Genomic DNA, 20,840 nt, shown 5'->3' on the forward strand with positions numbered 1-20,840 from the left:
AATGTTCTTCTTCTGCAAATTTCTCTTGTATTTTCTCAGTAAGGGCTTCTTGACAGCTACACATCCTTTCAGGACTGTGCACTGAACAATTTTTCAGCCCCCCCCCCCTTCTCAATTTATCAGTGGAATGGGACCACCATAGGACCTCCGTTGTTTGAGTAGTGGACAGTTCTGTAATGGTAGTAGGGTTTGAGGGTGGTCCACCACCCAAGAAGATCCAGCTCTGTGGTCAATAGAAAGAAGGTTAGAGGGTAGCTAACATGAACTGTGGCCTGCAGTCTCTAACTGTACACAGCAAGGTGGAGCTACAAGGTATGGGTTTCTAATAAAGTGGCCAGTGAGGGTTCACAGTGTATAGGAATCAATTACAGATTTAGTTATTTACTGCAGTTTAGCAGAACAGCTAAACAGAGCAGGCAAGAGCAAGAAAAGAGAGAAATGGAGGAGAGAGAGAGAGAGAGAGAGAAATGGAGGGGAAATGGACATTGCACCCAGAGGAGAAGGATCATGGCAGAAGGCCACTCCACCTGGAGCCTGAGTCGGAGTCTGGGCTGGGAACTGTGTGCGAGTGCTTGCTACATCCTCTACATCGGCCTTCACCGCCAGGAGGAATAATCCTGTTTCGCGTCTGCAGAAACGTAGGAACACATTGCAGATGTCACGCTGCCTCGGCCTCGTCCGCTTTGTTTATTGCTTTAGGTGGGCGATGTTTGTTATTGTCACTGACGATGTTAATGTTGAGAGCTTCAGTATTTAAAGTGAAGTGTGATGTGTTGTATCGATGGTGGCCATCAGCGCTGGTCAATGTTCTGTGACTGCGATAATGGCCGGGCCTAGAGCCACGAGGAGAAAGAGAAAAGGAAAGAAAAGATGGAGGGCATGAATCATCTGCTTCTCTAATACTGGGCAAATGCATAGCACTTTTTCATCACTACACAAATGTGTGTCGGAATGTGTGAAGGTTTAGTTACTGGTTTGAAAATTTAAAGGGATCCTCCGGCAAAAATGCCACTTTTTTTACATCCTATATTAAACATCTGTTGTGAACATGTCTGCTGACCTCCTACAGTGTTTCCGCTATAGCCTCTAGAGTGAGAGTTTCTGGTTTGAAGACTAGGAAAACCCCCTTCTGATGATGCATCTTGAAGGTTGGAGGAAGTTTTGAGAAACTCCAGCTGTTGGGGGGGTTGGGGGGGGGGCATCGAAGGCATATTCATTGGTCTCTACATGAGTAAATATACTAATTCCCGGTTGGGGAGTGATGGACCTTTTTCACACTTCCGTGTTGGGCACAGGGAAAGTCATACATTCCAGTTGTGGCAGCATTTGTGAATGGAAGTTGTCCTTTATACTATCTCTGATGTAGATGTCTCGCTTATTTTAACGTACTTTTAAAGGAATTCACCTACAAAAGTTGTTCATTTGGTGGAGCATTTTTCATTTTTAAAGATGGCTACAAGCTTTTCTTTGAAAATTGGCTGCATGATCACGAAGGTAAGTTAAGGATCTAATAACAAGTTACCCAGCAAGGTTAGCTTAACTTAGCAGTCCACATTTACTTGAATATAGTCGAAGTTGGGCACGGAGTTAACAGAGTCGGTTATGCCGACCTGCTTAATGTTGTTTTGTACAGTGTCCAGTATTATAAATGACCAGGTCAGTGTTCCTATGTAATCTAACCAACTTGCCAATGTTTAATTACTTCAGTATTTGAGTTGTAATATAGCTAATGACAGGAGGCTAAAGTCAGCTTCTTATTTGAATTTTCCATTCCACCTTAAACGGTGGAGCATATTTAGGCACCAGATTGTAACTCTATACAGTTTTAGGTAGAACGGAACATTTGTGACAATCAGGCCTTCACAATTTAAGGTGGGAGGTGAAAAAATAAACTAGCACCATAATGTAACTGCTGCACCTTATGGGATAAAAAGAAGCTAGTGAACGGAAAGCCAACTCTGGCCTCATACTAACGCTAACGTTGACTCTGAAAAAGTGTCGAAACCTTGCCACTGGTCTACTTCACTGAATAATCTACCTTTGATAAGTAGGCTTTCTGGTTATGGATGATGTCCTGACCACATGCAACCTTCTGACCTTCTTTAAATCTGCACCCCTCGCCCATTCAGCACTGAAGCAGCGTCAGTACTCTACTTTTATTGTAGGTCTTGCTCATCTCTGAAAATAAAAAACTGCTCTAACGCGAATCTCTGTGGGACAAATTTAATAAATTTAATTTAGTCCTTAATAAGGATGTAAAGTCCTCAGTCTCCTTCATAAAAACAGCCACTGCTGTAATGTTTTCCCTACTATGACTTCTTCCACTGCATCCAGTCATGAAGAATAAAAATGGTCTATCCCCAATGATTGGATGTTGTGTTTGCATAATGCATGCTGGGTATTGTAGTGAGAGGACTTTGATGGATGACAACATAAAGAATACAAAGTTGTGAAACTAGTGAGGCTGAGCGATTCAGTCATGGGCTGACAGTTAGGATCCCTGCCTTGTGACCGGAAGGTCGCCGGTTCGATCCCCTGAGCCGACAGCACATGACTGAGGTGCCCCTGAGCAAGGTGCCTAACCCCCAACTGCTCCCCAGGCTCTGCGGATAGGGCTGCCCACCGCTCCGGCCGAGTGTGCTCACTGTCCCCTAGTGTGTGTCTTCACTAGTGTGTATGTGGTGTTTCACTACACGGGTGGGTTAAATGTGGAAGTGAACTTTTACCATTGTGGGACTAATCAGGGTCACTTAATCTTAATTAATCTTAATACTATACTAAAAACTATGTAACATGACAAATAATGGAGTAAATGCTAATTTTAGGCCAGAAAGGCCCCTTTAACCACAGACATTGTCCGTGTCCTATTGGTGTTGCACTGCAGTGCTCTTGCATAGTCTATGGGAAAAGGTGTCATGTTGTTTGTTGATGCCAGTCACTGACATTGAGCTCTTTTTAATTCTTTACACGCTGCAAGTTAGAGCTGTGGTAAAATCTGTGGGAGAATCAGCAGCAGCTAGATAAATAACTTGTGTATGAAGTTGGATTTAGCCAAATACAGTTTATGTTGCATCCAAACTTTTGGCTGTCAGTTTGTGTATTTGATAATGCATGTAGAGTTATTTGATCATTTCCTTTTTCTCCAGGTGCAGTAGCGGCGTTTGTCACGACTCCACTGGATGTGGCAAAGACCAGAATAATGCTGGCTAAAGTAAGAGTACAGAGAATAATACATTGACAGAAAATGTTGACGGAGAAGCCTAAAACCATGTTTACCTATTATGATAAATATAACATGAGTAAAACTAGCTTCCAAAACTTTCAGTAAAAAAACATTCCATAGTCTCAGATAAGCTTGTTGTTTCTGGCACTGTGTAACATAGCAATCTATGCAAGTGAACAGCCAATTGGACATTTTTTTGCCAAAATATTATTTAAATATGTTGAAATGTAACTGAGTGGTGTCAGAATACAAGACTAGGCATGCTTCGCTGGTCCTCCAGGCCGCACAGTCTCTCCTCTCCAGCTTTTGGTAGATGACACCAGGTATGAAGCAGCCAGGGGGACATGCTTATCAGTACATGACACCCCTCAAACCCCACAGATCATGCTTATAGGTTCAGTATTACAATTATAAAGGCTGTAACAGTCCATCCATCCATCTTCTAAGCCGCTTCTCCGTCAGGGGGGGTGCTGGAGCCTATCCCAGCAGTCTTCGGGCGAAAGGCAGGATACACCCTGGACAGGTCGCCAGTCCATCGCAGGGCAGACAGACACAGACAGTCACTCACACCCAGGGGCAATTTAGCACGTCCAATTGGCCTGACTGCATGTCTTTGGACTGTGGGAGGAAACCGGAGAACCCGGAGGAAACCCACGCAGACACGGGGAGAACATGCAAACTCCACACAGAGAGGACCCCGGTCACCCGGCCTGGGAATCGAACCCACCAACAAACACACACCACATATGGTCCAGAATTAGCCTTTCAGAGTTTTTAAGCTGGACTCATGATCTGCTCCAAGAACACAAAACTGTAGTTATGCTCCAAAATAAGAAGCTGACTCATCACTGACCAGTAGTGAGTTAGTTACAAGTTTTTCATTACAAATTGCTACTTCTCTCAATCTGTAATGGGGTCACTTAGTAGTTCCTGGGTAAATTAAGCTTACATTTCTCATTACTTACTGCATCTATGCTACGTTTTAAACCCCAAACATATATGTATCGATCTTAAATAGCCAATCTCACACCTTGGAAAAGGCATCTCACCATCTCATAAGCTTAATCCAGTGCAAAAAAGTCTAAATAAAACAGCGTTAGCTGACTGTTGGGTTGAACAAAAGGCTACTTAAGTTACAATAAGTATTAACTACCATTTGTTAAAAGTTCACTTAAATAGAAAATAATGAAGCTACTCGTTTTTTTTTTACTTCTGCGCTTAGTTTACTTAACTCTTCATGAGCCGTTTTAGATAAAAAAAAAACCATAAAGACATTTTCTCATTGATATACAAATACAGGGTGATTCAGGAAGATTAATCTGATTTCAACATTATATATTTCACGTGTATATCATTACAGATCAATACAGTAAACTGTAAATGGTTTAAATGAGCATATCGTTTATTATGTCATTTTGCAAGTGCTCAATATGAACCTCCTCCAGCTGTACGAACAACATCAACGCCATAGACAAATTCATCTCATATTGAATTGAGCATGTCAGGTGGCGCTGCACTCATGGCCCTTTCAATGCCATTTCGCAGAGCATTCAGCGTTTGTGGAACCAACAATGAATGCTGTGAGCTATTGGAGGTTCACTGTCCACGTAAATCATGTTGCAGTTATGATGGATTCACTCTTATTGAAGTGGAGAATGCAGATGCTCAGGGGGCGCATCTCCTCGCAGACTTCTTCCCGGTGACAGTCAGTAACTCTGTGACTCCCTCTTACAATTGGTATGTGATTGGTTCCTAGGCACCTCACAGTTGTAGAAATATAGCACTTTGAAATCAGATTAATCTTTTTGAATCATTCTGTACTTTGCGTTTACAGAGTACATTAGATCAACAATTCCCCACCCCCAGTGATACAACACCAACTGCCAACTGCAGCTGCACTTAAAGTTGGCTATGCTACCTGTTCTTTTCGTTTCCCGCAGCTCGCTCTCGGCTAATATTGATTTAACATGCTTAATCGCACGAAAAAGAGCTGACAAGGACAAGAGCTTCCTCAGCTCACACTAAACTTTCTGTCCACTCATGGCAACCCACAGCATAATATTTCAAGCAAGGACACACCCCCACATGAAACACAACACCTTACCCTTAGTTTGCCTAACACTTGAAGTATGAGAAGTTGGGTGATTAGGGTGCATTTCCACCACCTCCTGGGGGAAAGCTACACCTCTTGCGCATGCACTTTTCACCATATTTGTCGCTGTCAGTGAGTGAAACTGCCTGTTCTAGGCCAACCAAATATAGTTTAGGGTCGAACAGTGTGAAATAATATAGAATTAGTGTGAAAGTGAAGCACAACAATAATGCTATCTAGTCTGAGAGTGATAATGACAATAATTTTGGCAAGGCTGAGGGTAGTGAAGATGAGAGTATAGCCTAAAACCTTTGTTTAAGGCGACTGTCTGCTGATGCCTCGCAGACGGAGAATAAGGTGAACAAACAAAAGTCTCTAATGTAGACAAACCATGAACAGATGCTAAGAGAGAGAGAGTCAGTGAGAGAGAGGAGGAGAGACGAAGGGTCAGCCAGGGACTCTAGTGACGCACAACATCCATTTTACTCTCGTCTGCACTGTTGAGACTGAAAGCAGAGCGAGCTGTGTGTATGCATGGTTGATGTCAAAGAACGACTGTATATGCTGGACCATTCCAACTGTCTGTGGACGTCCTGTGCAGAGAGAGAAACTCGAGGCCTGCACACACAGATACACAAACATTAGCACCTTATCTCAAGGTTTTTATTTTTTTTTTTCTTACTTTGTCTCTGTCCTCACATACCTGGTTCAACTCATCAGTTAAGTGTCAGAAGCTGAAGATATTCGTTTTTATTGAAAATAGCAGTGGGCTTAAAACTGCGCCCTGAGGAACACCTGCAGTAATTTTATATGCAGTGCTTATATTGGCTTGCTGTGAGTTACCTGATAGTCTCCATATATGTTATATGAACCGCCAAAGATGCACAGTACTATGCAAAGTTTTTGGCACAGATTTTGTTGATTTGCTAAGTGAAAGTAAGTACACATCCTCAGCAGAGACTTTTAATGCACAACTGAATTTAGCCCTATTGGAAAATAATAATACATCAAATGTGACCTGTGTTAAAATGATGGCACATTTTACGTTTTTGTATTTTATTGTTCTTTAATTCACTAAATAAATAGAGATTGTGCACTTAAATTAGCAAAAGCATGGTATTTTAAACTTTTTTTTTACGTTGAACTACTTAGGAAATCAGCTGATCAATTTGACCAAAGCTATTCAAAGTTTGCGAATGTCTTTATCTATACTCTCACTCTCAAAAAAACCCACCACACTTGTGTTATCATTATCTTATCACATATGGTGATATGTGGCCAGCTTATGTCTGACACAGTGTGTTTAATCATAACACGCATGAATTTCTAGCCAATTAGCTCCAGTTACCTGTATTACCTTTATTAAGTATTGATAGCATTGGTGATTACAGGTAAGTTATGCAATGCATATTCTGTCTCATGTTCCAGAAATGGGAAAAAAGTATTTGTCTAAAATAAAATTTGTTATAAAAACAGTAGTAGTAGCAGTATGGGCCCTTGTGCAGGTTTAGCCCATTAGGCCTAAAAAGACCTCAAGCTGTTTTGGTCTTATTTACAGGCAGAGTGAATAGAACTGAAAGGAAGTCTTCATCAGAAGAACAGAGGTCTTTAAAAATAATATAGGTTGACGTTCATATGTACTGATCTACACTGGTTTGTAGAACATTAAAGAGGTTGTCAAAATAGATGTCAAATCTACATGACTAATGGTAGTATTTCTCACATAGTAGCACTTGCACAGTGGATTGGTTCTATATTTAACCCTTTGATTTGATGTATGCCATAGTGAGGCCTAATGCACTCATAAGGGTCACTTTAGGAGATCAGTGAAAGTGGGTCAGAATTTGTCAGAAGGCCTCAATATAATGTCATGACTGGCTCATCATCATGACAAATAAAAGGGAAGCACACAGTGAATAAATGAAAAAAAAAAGATTTTAATAAGATGTAAACTTAAGGATCTGGTGCAAAAATCTCAAGGACAAAAGCTGAAGGCCGCAATATAACTCCAAAATAAACAAACTGAATAATAATAATGCCCAAAAGAACAAAAGAAAACTCAACTTATAGCAAATCAAGCTAGCAATGCAATGGCCACAGTAATTAATTGATTGTTCCACACATCTCTGAGTAAAAAACTCATGTTTTTCATAATTATTTACCTAGAGAGGGCTCAGAGTTTTTCTGGACCAATTTCGAAAAGTCTCGCTCAAAATCCAGAGACTAGTTCAAAAAGTATGCTTTTCAAACAGTTACTGATTTCTAAAAACTATGCAGTTTTGTAATAAACCTGCATCTGAAAAATTGTTTGGAATAATGTACTACATGCGATACATAAGGGATTTCCAGCAAAATTGTAATATTATAGTAATAACATGTAATAGAAGTTTTATTTTTATGAATAGCGCCCCCAGTGATCAAATCTTTTGAAACTGGGCTTTTTAGAAAGTGGGTACATGTAGACACCATTCAAGTTTCATGATGATTGGTCAATGTTAAGCCTGTCAAAAACCTGCTGAATTCTGATTGGCTCATGGCAATATTCGATTCGAAATATGTTTGGTAATTATTGATGTTCAGGCTCTTCTGAATTTCTTGACACCAAATTTATGAGGATTGGACAAAAACTGTAGGACTAGTTTGCTAAAGTAGGTTTTGCATATTATATAAATTAGCAAAAAATATTTGGGGGCAGAACTAAATGGTCCAAGTGGCATAGTTGTTTGTCTGGACTCACAGAATCAGGGAAAAAAAAGGAATTTTCTCTGTAAAAATTTTGGTTTAGGAGTTATAAGGCAAAATAAATTTTTCTGCGCTACAGCGCCCCCTTCAGGCCAGTTGGGCTGATGTTGTACGCCTGAGTAGCGGGAGGGACTACTATATATTGACCAAGTTTCAAATCTTTAGGACTTACCATTTGATCTGTGCGTTCCATTTCAGAGCGGAAAAATAGTAAGAAAAATCTTGACAATTCCAAAAGAGCAGTGTACTGCATGCTTGAACCCTAAATATTATAACCATTTTTGAAAATAAGTTGGAGAACCTAAAATGGAGAACAGGACTCTCCTGGGAAATGTAGACATCTGGTCACACTAAGTGTTTCTGCACATGTTGCTCACTGACAGATCAAGGTGTTGGAAAAGAGGAAGGAGTAGGAGCTCTTTCATTTACTAACTGGACGTCCTCATCTGGCCTAATGAAAGAACTCTTGTGTTCAGAGAAGCTGGTTTTGTGCTTCAGTGTGTATATATGGTGAAATGTTATTTTGATAGAAATGGTGGATCTAAACAGTCTTTCTCTCTCTTGCTCTCGCTCTTGCTCTCTCTCTCTCTCTCAGGCCGGGACGGCCACAGCCAGTGGAAACATCCCTCTGGTCCTGTATGAGGTGTGGAAGTGTAAAGGTGTGTTTGGGTGAGTTTGTGCCAGGAAAGGCATTGAATTCATTAGCTGAACTGAGTGTGACTGTGTAGCTACACAGATTCATTCATTCACTCTCTCTCCTCTATTTATTCAGTAATCTGTTTGTATGTTTATGTAAAGAGGCTGTGGACAGTGATGTGAAAATGTCCCTAATGGCATCTCTCTCTCAGCCACGGCCCCAACTTCAAAACAACGACCTTTGATCTTCCTTTGATTTCTTTTTTTACTTTCATCTTCTCTTCTGATTTTTTCCCCCTCATTTTCTTTAGATCTTTCTCTTCCCGTCTCTTCTCTTCTCTTCTCTTCTCTTCTCTTCTCTTCTTCTCACAAAAGTGAGTACACTCCTCACATTTCTGCAAATATTTTTATCTTTTCATGGGACGACACTATAGAAATGAAACGGATGTAACTTACAGTAGTCAGTGTGCAGCTTGTATAGCAGTGCAGATTTACTGTCCTCTGAAAAGAACCAAACACACAGCCATTAATGTCTAAATAGCCTGGCAGTGAACATGTCCAAGTTGTGCTCAAAGTATTATCTAGCACTGCCTTAACCCTCTTGGGCATGGAATTCACCAAAGCTGCAAAGGTTGCTACTGCAATTGTTGGTGGATGTTAGACACCTTGCACTCCTCCTCCTTTCACTTGAGGATGCCCCACAGGTGCTCAATTGGATTTAGGTCTGGAGACATACTTGGCCAGTTCATCACTTTTACCCTCAGCAAGGCAGTTGTCATCTTGGAGGTGTGTTTGGGGTCGTTATCATGTTGGAAAACTGCCACGTGGCGCAGTTTCCGAAGGGAGGGGATCATGCTCTGCTTCAGAACGTCACAGGACATGTAGGAATTCATGTTTGCCTCAATGAACCGCAGCTCCCCAGTGCCGGCAGCACTCATGCAGCGCCAGACCATGATGCTACCACCACCATGCTTGACTGCAGGCAAGAGACAGTTGTCTTGGTACTCCTCACCAGGGTGCCACCACACGCACTGGACACCATCTGAGCCAAACAAGTTTATTTAGGTCTCTTCAGACCACAGGACATGGTTCCAGTGATCCATGTTCTTGGACTGCTTGTTTTTCTGCAAAGCGTTTGCGGGCTTTCTTGTGCATCAGCTTCAGAAGAGGCTTCCTTCTGGGACGACGACCATGCAGACCGAGTTGATGGGTTGTGTGGCGTATTGTCTGAGCACTGACAGGCTGACCCCCCACTTCTACAACCTCTGTAGCAATGCTGGCAGCACTCATGAGTCTATTTTTTGAAGCCAACCTCTGGATATATTTTTGTTCCGTCTTGCACTGTGTTGTTCCTGGAGGAACATAATTTCACTCCACTGTGTACGTGTACATAGATGAAATGACAATAACAGCCTCTTGACTTTGACATGATGGTGAACACGTGGACTCAACTTCTTTGGTCAACCCTGGCGAGGCCTGTTCTGAGTGGAACCTGCCCTGTATGACCTTGGCCACCGTGCTATAGCTCAGTTTCAGGGTGTTAGCAATCCTCTTATAGCCTAGGCGTCTTTGTGGGGAGCAACAATTCTGTTTCTCACATCCTCAGAGAGTTCTTTGCCATGAGGTGCCATATTGATTATCCAGTGACCAGTATGAGCAAATTGTACCCAAAACACCAAATTTAACAGCCCTGCTTCCCATTCACACCTGAAACCTAACGAGTCACATGACACCAGGGAGGGACAACGACACAACTGGGCACAATTTACTTATTTGGGCACAAGCTATTTAGACATTTCAGGCTATGTGTTGAGTTATTTTCAGAGGACAGTAAATCTACACTGCTATACAAGCTGGAGATTGTATCCAAGTTTCATTTCTATAGTGTTGTCCCATGAAAAGATATTATAAAATATCTGCAGAAATGTGAGGGGTGTACTCACTTTTGTGAGATACTGTGTGTGTGTGTGTGTGTGTGTGTGTGTGTGTGTGTGTGTGTGCATATACACGCTCTCTGGCACAGCTTTAAAATGAGAGAGAGTGAGAGGAAGCGAGAAACGGCGAGAGAGAAGGAGAAACAGTAGAGGGATAGAGGCCTACATGTGCTCTCCCAGAGCAACAGCACAGCTGTGTGCCTTGTACAAATTGCCCAGCTTAAAAGCTGTAATTATGGTAATGGCTCCAATTGCAGTCTAGTGAAGCTAGAAAGTGCTTCCATATGTTTAGCTCCGCCCCCAGTGCCCTGTGTGGCGCTCCTGACCGCACCAACCAAAACAACTACAATCAAAGCTGGTACAGCGCCATGATCGCTTTGAAGTGCCGTCGTCTCGACTGCTGTTACAAAATCAAACAGAATCAGCCAGGCTAAACCATGGGGCCACAGAATGGGCCAGCAGGGACGACAGTAATATGCAAAGTCATGTTTACATTAATAAGTCATATTACTGTAGCAGTTCATGAGTACAGCTGGGCAGAGTATCATTTCTTAATCATTATCACAGTATAGGCCTTTGCAGTCGTGGAACATTAATGGCTGTCCTGTGTGTTTTTAATGTATTATCAGGCACATCATAATCACAGTATGTAACAGTGATAAAGTGACTGTATAGTTTTCTATCCATGCAATGCAGCCATATTCAAAGTGGCATGAATTTGCTACTAATCTGGCATTTGCATAGTATTTGATGAAAGTAGACTTTATTAAAATGTGTGGGTATATATACAAATATATACATTTACATATATCACACACATTTTCTAAACTGATTATCCTTCTGGGTCGACGATGGTGCTGGAGCCTATCCCAGTAGTCATTGGGCGGAAAGGAGGACACACCCTGGACTGATCGCTAGTCATAGCAGGACAGACACAGGCCAGTGTGTGTGATCAGTATTGCCATATACCAGAGGTCACTAATGGGCAGATTGAGGTCCCAGTCCGGACCAAGACGCTGTCCTATATGGACCTAGACCTATAACCGATAAACTCTGGAGAATTATTTCATTTAGACAGATTTTTACTATTTTAATCAACGTCGCTTTTCTAGCCTTTACGGTAGCTTTAGCAGTCCTGGAGACTCACAGATCGCATGTGTTGTGTCAATATCACACTTTACGCTACTCAGCCAGTCAGATCTGTGCATTATGATGAGCACTGAGACTCATGTGAGTGATACACACACGAGGTGTTGGAGAAGAAAGTGAATCAGAGGGAAGTTGTTTCACATGCCGTGATCTAAAAACAGAAAACCGATTATAAATGTTGTTGAAATGTTACTGTACTTTATTTGATTTGACATTCTGTTGTTGACTATATAAGATGTTGATATATAACTACAACTTCAGTAAACAGTACATGGGACTGAATCGTGATGCAGGTTAGACATTATGATGTTCTGGACCATATACAGTCGCACACACATTTACACATGGGGCAATTCAGCATGCCCTCTTGGCATGACGGCATGTCTTTGGACTGTGGGAGAAATCCGGAGCACCCGGAGAAAACCCATGCAGACAGAAGGCACCCTGGTTGCCCGGGTGGGGAACCGAACCCAGGCCCTATTTGCTTTGCTTTCAGGAGATGCCAATGCTACTCACTGTCATCCTATATCACCCTGTTTCAAAAGTAGCCTTTATATTATCTAAATTCATCACTTTTTGTTGTTTGATTCATTACTGTAACAGCAATCACAAGTACGGAAGAGAAAAGGGAATAACCTCTTTTTTAAGCACTTCGAAACATCATTACCATTAAAATCAGGGATGGAGTGTCGGGTAGGGCTGGAGGTCGATCCCAAAAAGAATCAGTCCCTCAATTCCAGGCATTCGGGATTCAGAAGTCGGCTCCAAAACTTTGGACTCGTTCAAGTTTGCCTGTAATCGTGCACACGCTGAATGATGGCTGCTGTCACTCACGAAACTGCCTGTCTGAACTCTTTTTTTTTTTAACTTTAGACAAATTATAAAACAATGTAAATTGTAATGTATGTGACAGATGACTGGCTTGTATTCAAACAAGTGCCAAATTATCAGTGCCAAAACATCTACCCACTTGAAGGAGTTGACGGAGGTGAGTCAGTTAAACTTGTTATTCTAGTTAAATTAGCCAACGTTGGCTCTCCAAATTCCTTGTTATGTAATTAACATTGTTAGTTATAGGCTCTTTATTTTCGCCAGATGTCCTTCTTTTTGTCTTGTTTATAGGAATCAAGATTATTAGAATCAATCCATTCCTGTCTTATTGAATCTGAATCTGAGTCGTCTCCACATTTCTGAAATCTTCAGAGTCCTAGAGGAGGATTAACGTCATTTCCACACCTTTTAAAATGAGAATTTCTTTAGTTTTCTGCTGTATTTTTAGAGATGACTTTGTCTAGCCAGCTTAAATTTTCTTTCTCAGGCTTTTATCTTCAGTGTACACGGCTGCAAACACTTTTGTTTCGTTTAAACGTTCTCTCTGTCCTCCTTACCGCCTCTCCATCCACCTCCCAGATCTGTTCAGACATATGAAGAGAGCCAAAGAGATCGTAGCGTATCACTTATGCTTTGGGCTTATGCTATACATTTCAAAGACTCCCCCAAAGAAATCGCACTAAACCCGCTGAAGATTGTGGCGTCTTATACCAGCTGTGCAAGTCTGTAATTTTCCAAGCGTCATGCCACTAGAAACTTACATAATACTGCCGCAACATTTTCATTCATGAAAAAAGGATTCTTTGGATGATATTCAACCATTTTTGTGAGCAATCTTTGCCAGTTGATATTCTTCCAAGTAGTTTTTGTATTACTTTTTGTATTATTTCAGTATCTACTTAAGTATGCATAGATTCGCCTATTTAAAACAAAAAAATTATTCTAGAAATCATGAGTTAGGCCCCTGGTTATGGCATAGCAGTCCATGGCCAGGAGTCCAGGAGAGCACAGTTGTCCTGGCTTTCTCTGGCTGGGAAGTACAGCCCTCACTCAGTGCAGTGCTAGCCAGCATGGGTGTCGGTCAGCTGATGTAGCAGAATTGTTGGTTAGCGTTCTCCTCCAAGCGTGTTGAGCTGTCCAGTGAAGTTGCATTAGCAGCCGTTTGAAAAGCTGCAGAGTGCTGCACATGACTTGGAGGAAGCATGTGCTAGCCTTCGGCCTACTAGCCCTGGAAGTGTAATCTGATTGGAGGAGACCGAGCTAGTGGATGGGTTTAGACACAACTAAACATTTTGGAGGAAATTAAGGAGAAATGCATGTGTGTGTCTTCTAATTGGTGTGTGTTACTTAGCTGCAGTAGCTGCAGTTCTAAAAGATAGTAGCCAATATAATGCAGTAAATGGTGTTAATGTAACTATCCTAATGTTACACTGACATAAAGACTTGCATAATGTCCAAAGGTTTGTAGTCACCTATGTCATTTCTTCTGAAATCCTCCTTGTTGCACTAACCGCCTCTACTTTTCAAGTAGAAAAGAAGGCTTTACATTAGATGCTGGAACATTGCTGTGAGGATTTGACTGCATTCATTAGTGATGGTGGATGATTAGTTCTGATTACTCCACTCCAATTCATCCCAAAGGGTGCTCCATCACAAAACCCAATGCTGAGGCAGCTTTACACCCCTCTAGATAGTACTCGGCATTGGGTCTGGAAACCTTAGACACGTGCTGCTGCTCCAGAGTGTCCAATTCTATTAGTAGTACATGTTTGGGCTGGTGTAAAACCGAATAAGCATATTCCCAAATAAGCCTAGGATTGGTTACGAGGTTAAAGAACCTGAGCTCACTAATTAGAAAGGTCTGGACATTTAGTGTAGCAGGTAGAACCCTAAGCAGAAATACATTTGGATATATCTTTATGGCAGTGATTTCGTCTTTTTCAGCTTTTTCAGCTTAGGAACTTCATCATTCCCCCGGGATCAGTCCACTCATCCATATCTTTTGAGTCATGGCTCAGATCAGGTCCAAGCCTGGCCTGGGCTCTGGGAAGTGTGGGTTATTTATAGAGTGCAGAGTCATTTGTTTGGGTCCTGGTTAGATCCGCCCACTCATGACCGGCCAGTGCGGTGGTATAGAGGAGGAGGAGGAGGAGGATGATGGTGTGAGTGAGTCAGGGAACAGGTGCAGGAAGTGAGAAAGTTCAGAGCTCTTTCCTATCACTCTGACTCACTCCATGGAGTGCTGAGAACCAAAAGTGAGGGCAAAGATTATTTTTTCCTTTTCGCTCCCTGAGGGAACAATAATGGGTCATAACAAGTGGCTGATATGTTGAAACCATTTATGGTTCCTCAGCTTCCGCTGTGACAGCAGTCAGCAGGTGGGATGGGAAGTGACCTGGCATTAAGGGGCTTTTTTGCTGGTTTTAAGAACTGCTCGGAAATCCACCTTCCCAACTGCTGAAGCAGCACAGCTAGTGCAGAGAGTTCTGCAGCTGGTCTGGAGTATTTGATGTAGTTAATCCTCAGAAGGCTACGGTTATTACTATTATAATTACTAATATTTACGTGCAATTACACAGTTATATCATTAATTGCATGCAGTGAGTTTGATTAACAGTCTGCATGGGGAGATTTTATCACTTTTCTGGCAGACTGTACACAACAGTAACTTTGCATCCAGTTAAAATCCTAATAAAATCTCTCCTCTTCTGCTCACAAACACATGTAGTATAGTTTGAAAGTTAAAATCTGCACTTTCTACTGGATTTCTCTGCCTGTTTCACTGAGCTGTGAGTGAAGTAATCTAACAATACATAGAAAGAGACGTTTCAACACACAGCCATTAATGTCTAAATAGCTGGCAACACAAGTGAGTCCACCTCACAGTGAACATGTCCAAATTGTGCTCAAAGTGTCAATAGTTTGTGTGACCACCATTAATATCTAGCACTGCCTTAACCCTCTTGGGCATGGAATTCACCAGAGCTTCACAGGTTGCTACTGGAACCATGCGCTCCTCCACTTTCCACTTGAGGATGCCCCACAGGTGCTCGAATGGGTTTAGGTCTTGAGACATACTTGGCCAGTCCATCACCTTTACCTTCAGCAAGGCAGTTGTCATCTTGGAGGTGTGTTTGGGGTCGTTATCATGTTGGAAAACTGCCATGTGGTGCAGGGAGGGGATCATGCTCTGCTTCAGGATGTCACAGTACATGTAGGAATTCATGTTTCCCTCAATGAACTGCAGCTCCCCAGTGCCGGCAGCACTCATGCAGTCCCAGACCATGATGCTACCACCACCATGCTTGATTGTAGGCAAGTTGTCTTGGTGCTCCTCACCAGGGTGCCGCCACACACACTGGACACCATCTGAGCCAAACAAGTTTATTTAGGTCTCATCAGACCACAGGACATGGTTCCAGTAATCCATGTTCTTGGACTGCTTGTCTTCAGCAAACTGCGGGCTTTCTTGTGTGTCAGCTTCAGAAGAGACTTCCTTCTGGGATGACGGCCATGCAGACCGAGTTGATGCGTTGTGCGGCGTGTGGTCTGAGCACTGACAGGCTGACCTCCCACTTCTTCAACCCCTGAGTTGGGTTGAGGTCAGGACACTTTGCAGGCCAGTCAAGTTCTTCCACACCAAACTCGCTCATCCATGTCTTTATGGACCTTGCTTTGTGCACTGGTGCGCAGTCATGATGGAACAGGAAGTCCCCAAACTGTTCCTACAAAGTCTCTTGGTCAAAATCTCTTGCTTCTGAAGCATTAAGAGTTCCTTTCACTGGAACTAAGGGGCCGAGCCCAACTCCCCTCCACCACCAAACTTTACACTAGGCACAATGCAGTCAGACAAGTATTGTTCTCCTGTCAACCGCCAAACCCAAACTCATCCATCAGATTGCTAGACGGAGAAGTGTGATTCGTCACTCCAGAGAACACGTCTCCACTGCTCTCCAGTCCAGTGGTGGCGCTTTACACCACTGCATTCGACGCTTTGCATTGCGCTTGGTGATGTAAGGCTTAGATGCAGCTGCTCTGCCTTGGAAACCCATTCCATGAAGCTCTCTACGCTGATCTTGAGCTGATCTGAAGGCCACTTGAAGTTTGGAGGTCTGTAGTGATTGACTCTACAGAAAGTTGCTGATTTTACTTTGTAGCACTTTGCGATTTGTTTCAAATGTAAGTGCGTTATAAATAAAAATTATTACTATTGTTTCTGCGCACTATGCGCCTCAGCATCCGCTGACCCCGCTCTGACATTTTATGTGGTTGACCACCTCATGGCTGAGTTGCTGTCGTTCCCAATCACTTCCACTTTGTTATAATACCACTGACAGGATCTGTGTAGTCATGTACCATTCAAGCATGAAATGGTTCTGTATAGAACCAGTGCTCTTAAGAAGATCCTTTTTTTTTAAGGGTGCACTGTTTATCTGATGAGGACAGTTTTGGTGGTCTACCAGGTCTTGGACCGCTGCTAAAAGTCCCAGTTTCTCTGTAGCTTTTTATAATTTTTTATAATTTTTTTCTTACTTATTTTAATCTGCATTTTCACATATTTTCCTCTGATGTTTTCCTTCCTTATGCAAGTGGATTATCGTTTATCTGATCTCCTCAGAAACATCTGAGAAATAAGTAGCTTGTAGCTAAAAGCTGTTTGGAATCGCCCTTAATGAAACAAGGGTGCTTTATGACTTTGCATAGCACTGTATCTGTGTGATCAAAGGTTCTAAGCCTTACCTCAAACCTAATGTTTTTCTCTGGCTTTCCTGCACAGCAGGACACGTTGGCCTGAAAATACACACACACACACGCAGAGCATCCCTCTAAAACACATGATCCTGGCAGAAGCATGTTAAAACGCTGGGTTCTGTGAGGGGCTGGCATAGTCGAGAAATCTCTGACATGCTTGGCACCTTGTACAGCTTTGCAGTTGACAAAATTGATGTATTAGTGGGTACAGCACTTGTGACCCTGTTTCTAAATAGAGGACCATAAACCTCTGACCGCCCCTCTTTCCGAACCCTCTCATCCCCCACAGGTGCTCTGAACCGCCGAAGAGTCACCGATCAGCTATTATAACCTCAGTCTGCCTGAAGCAGACGGACGGTCAGTGGAAGTGATTTGGACAGACGACTGTGCAGACAAAGCCACTAAAACAGTCTGTATGGGTGTTAAAGTGCATCTGAGAGTGGCGATTCAGCTGTGTAGATTTTTGTAATGCAATGTACTACTACTACTACTAATAATAATAATAATGATAATAATTTAGTAATAATAAAATTCAGTAAAGTAACTGCTTATTTTTTGGTCAAAATAAAATTATTGGACTAATTTGAGACACTTTAAAAGTTCAAAAATGATGATACTGTGCTGAACGTGAGTTCAGATCATTCTGAAAATATGAAAATAGTCCAGTTGAATTGCTTTGAAATTCAGGGTTCACGATGCGCTGAATTGTTTCATTAAGAATCATAACTGAACCAAAACATTGCTTTTTTTTTTTCTTCCCCCAGATGGAAATTCAGACCCATACACAGGCATATGCAAAAGTTTGTTACACCCCTGGTTAAACAATGCTTTGTTCATTTTCATAATTTGCCAAACGGCGCTCAAACTTTTGCATGTGACTGTATGTATTGAGCATCATTCAAAACGCAGTCGAGGCTGAAATACTCAAGTTCTGTGTGAATGTGGCTAAACCGCTGTAGCCTGAATGAGTGGATGCATGTAACTGCATTAGGTTTTGTGACATCACAAAAGCAGCAAATTCAAAGCTGTTTCTACAGCTAAGTTTCCACATATGGACTCTGTGTGAACCGGGGAGTGAAAGTGTCTACACACTACATCAGTTCTCTATAATACAGGCCCTTTAATGCACTACATTAAAACCACTGTGTGGTTGATGTTGAAATGATCTTTGAACACTACTTGTAAAGCACAGCCGACTGTTTACAAACTGCATTAAGCACTGATAGAAGTAACACTATCCGACTGACATTATCAGGACCTGCTCAAAGTTTTCAGGTGTATGTTCAGGCGTTTTATACTCGCTCGGGATGGGACCGTAGAGCCTGTGAAAGAGATTGGCTCAGAAACAGAGAGTAATGTGAAATGGGGGAAAAAGAAAGAGCCAGTGTGGAGAGGCAGTGAGTGTGAGAGAGTGTGGAGGGGGCTGCTGGATGGTTGAGGGACGTGTGTGAATGTCATCTGGCCATCCGTCATGCGGAGAGGCCCCCAGGGCCAGCGCTAATGCCAAAAGCAGCTGCGTGGAAAAGAGCCCGGAGGGACAGCGCACTCTCACAGCCCCCGGCGCATCCTCCAGCTCCTCCAACATCAACACACATTCCTCCTCCGTCAGGCCCAAAGCTGCCAAACAGCGCAGCCGCTGTCCACAAATATCGCCAGCGCTCGTTACAGAACACGCCTCGTTTTAGACTTGCGGAGAAAATCCAGACACCTGATTGTGCACTGGGATTATTTTTATACTGCCTGTTTTGACTGGTTTTCTTTTAGCTTGTGAAGTGTTTTTGTTTGTGTTTTTAGTGTTTGTGTTTTTTGTGACCTACAACTCACTCGCTCACTCACATACAGCAGGCTGAAAAGGCTCCACAAGGGGGCACTGTTAGCACACAAGTAGCTTTAACACTTCGTAAGAGTGGTTCTTCACTTCAGTGACTCTTTATGTCTACGTTTTTTTTTTATTATCATTATTATCTCACTGGTTCCCACCTCTGTTTCCAAGACCCTGCTTAATTGATCTGTCCAGGCTCCACCAACAGATATGAAAGTGTGCCACAACTTTTGCACACAACTACCTGAAGAAAACGATGCTTTGATCTACATCAGTAACATCAGGCTGCTCAGGAACAGCGACAGAGAAGGACATGGATGAGTAGTTATTTGGTTATTAAGCTGGTGAACTTTCTGCCTCTCAATAAGAGAAAACTTTAGTGACCACAAACCACGCCCCGCAAAAACCTACGCTGTATACTAAGTGTGAACTTTCACATGCGTCCAAATGCTTTTATCCTTTCTACAGTTACTCAGAAAAACTTTCCAAAAGAGAGCTTTTTTCCACCCACAGAACAAGCCTAATCTCTGAGAATCTCGCTGTCAGATGGTATTATAACCCGATTTGATCAGTCTGCAGAAGCAGCCCTTTGTTGCAGCTGAACTAGACGTTTTATCTTCTTCTTGCTGTTTTTCCCTTTCATCAACCCCCACAGGCTGTTTGCTGGTAGCATCCCCAGGATGACCTTCATCAGCGTGGGCGGCTTCATCTTCCTCGGAGCTTATGAGAAGGTGCGCCGCATGCTGTTATAGCTGGACGGAGGACTGCGTCAGGCTGCAGGGGACTGATCAGCACTGATTAGACTGATGATGCCCACAAAGCTGACCTGAGATCTGCAGAACTGGACAAATCTCCTAACACGGTGAATGAAGGCGTGTGGCTGCAGGTCATACCAGCTGAGCACCCTGAGCCCTCTGGGGGCTGTGGCTGACACACCTGGTGTGGGAGGAACCACCACCAGATCACATTACCCAGCGGTTTGCATTCCTGGTTATCCAAGCGCAACATATTAAGTTTAACTGCCTGAGTTCTGGGAATTTCATGATGTGGCTCTTCTTTTAGAGATGCCATATTGATCCTGTGTGCTTGATCAGGACATTAAAAGTGTTTTACACTAAGACTCTCATGGTGTCTTTTCACAGTCCTACCAGGTTTCACCATAAAGGGCCTTAAAGTCCCCGTAAAGTCATAAACTCCTGGTTCCCATCACCACCACTGTACCGAAAATCGGAGTAAGTTTCTCTACAATTAAATTTTTCACATCAGAACAGTCTCTAAATGTTACAGATATTCTGAAAAATCAGTTAAATGATGTACTTGGCCTTCTAGCTTCTACACAGGCACTACGGGACAAACAATTTAGCCAGTTACAAGGTGCGATATTCTTTCACAAGTTTCAGACACTAGACTGGACGTTTCTTCCTTTCAGAGTTGGGACACATGCTGTAGGAAGCGGGAGTCATATATAGACATTTTATGAGAAACTATTTTGAGCAGCTGTTTTAGCATTTTAGCAGACTGAGAGTAACTGCCCAAAAATCCACAACCAGAAAACCCAAGGCCTCGCTTTCCATGCAACTGCACGAAATGCTGTGTTCTTGTTAGTAACACTGCGAGCACCCAGACCAAACAGGAAAAGCAGATAATGCGGACTAGAAC

The 20,840-nt window shown here is 42.5% G+C and overlaps 1 protein-coding gene across 1 annotated transcript in view; it reads left to right on the plus strand.

Moving 5' to 3' along the window:
* Window positions 1-20,301, plus strand: part of slc25a26 (solute carrier family 25 member 26) — a 99,434-nt gene extending 79,133 nt beyond the window's left edge. The window contains exons 8-10 of the mRNA XM_037532439.1: window positions 3,147-3,211; window positions 8,653-8,726; window positions 19,837-20,301. Of these exons, the coding sequence (XP_037388336.1) occupies window positions 3,147-3,211; window positions 8,653-8,726; window positions 19,837-19,933 (236 nt within the window). The 3' untranslated portion in view covers window positions 19,934-20,301. The remainder of the gene's footprint in view (window positions 1-3,146; window positions 3,212-8,652; window positions 8,727-19,836) is intronic.
* The last annotated feature ends 539 nt before the right edge of the window (window positions 20,302-20,840 follow it).

The sequence above is a fragment of the Pygocentrus nattereri genome, chromosome 21 (genome assembly GCF_015220715.1).
Source record: "Pygocentrus nattereri isolate fPygNat1 chromosome 21, fPygNat1.pri, whole genome shotgun sequence".
Classification (NCBI taxonomy): domain Eukaryota; kingdom Metazoa; phylum Chordata; class Actinopteri; order Characiformes; family Serrasalmidae; genus Pygocentrus; species Pygocentrus nattereri.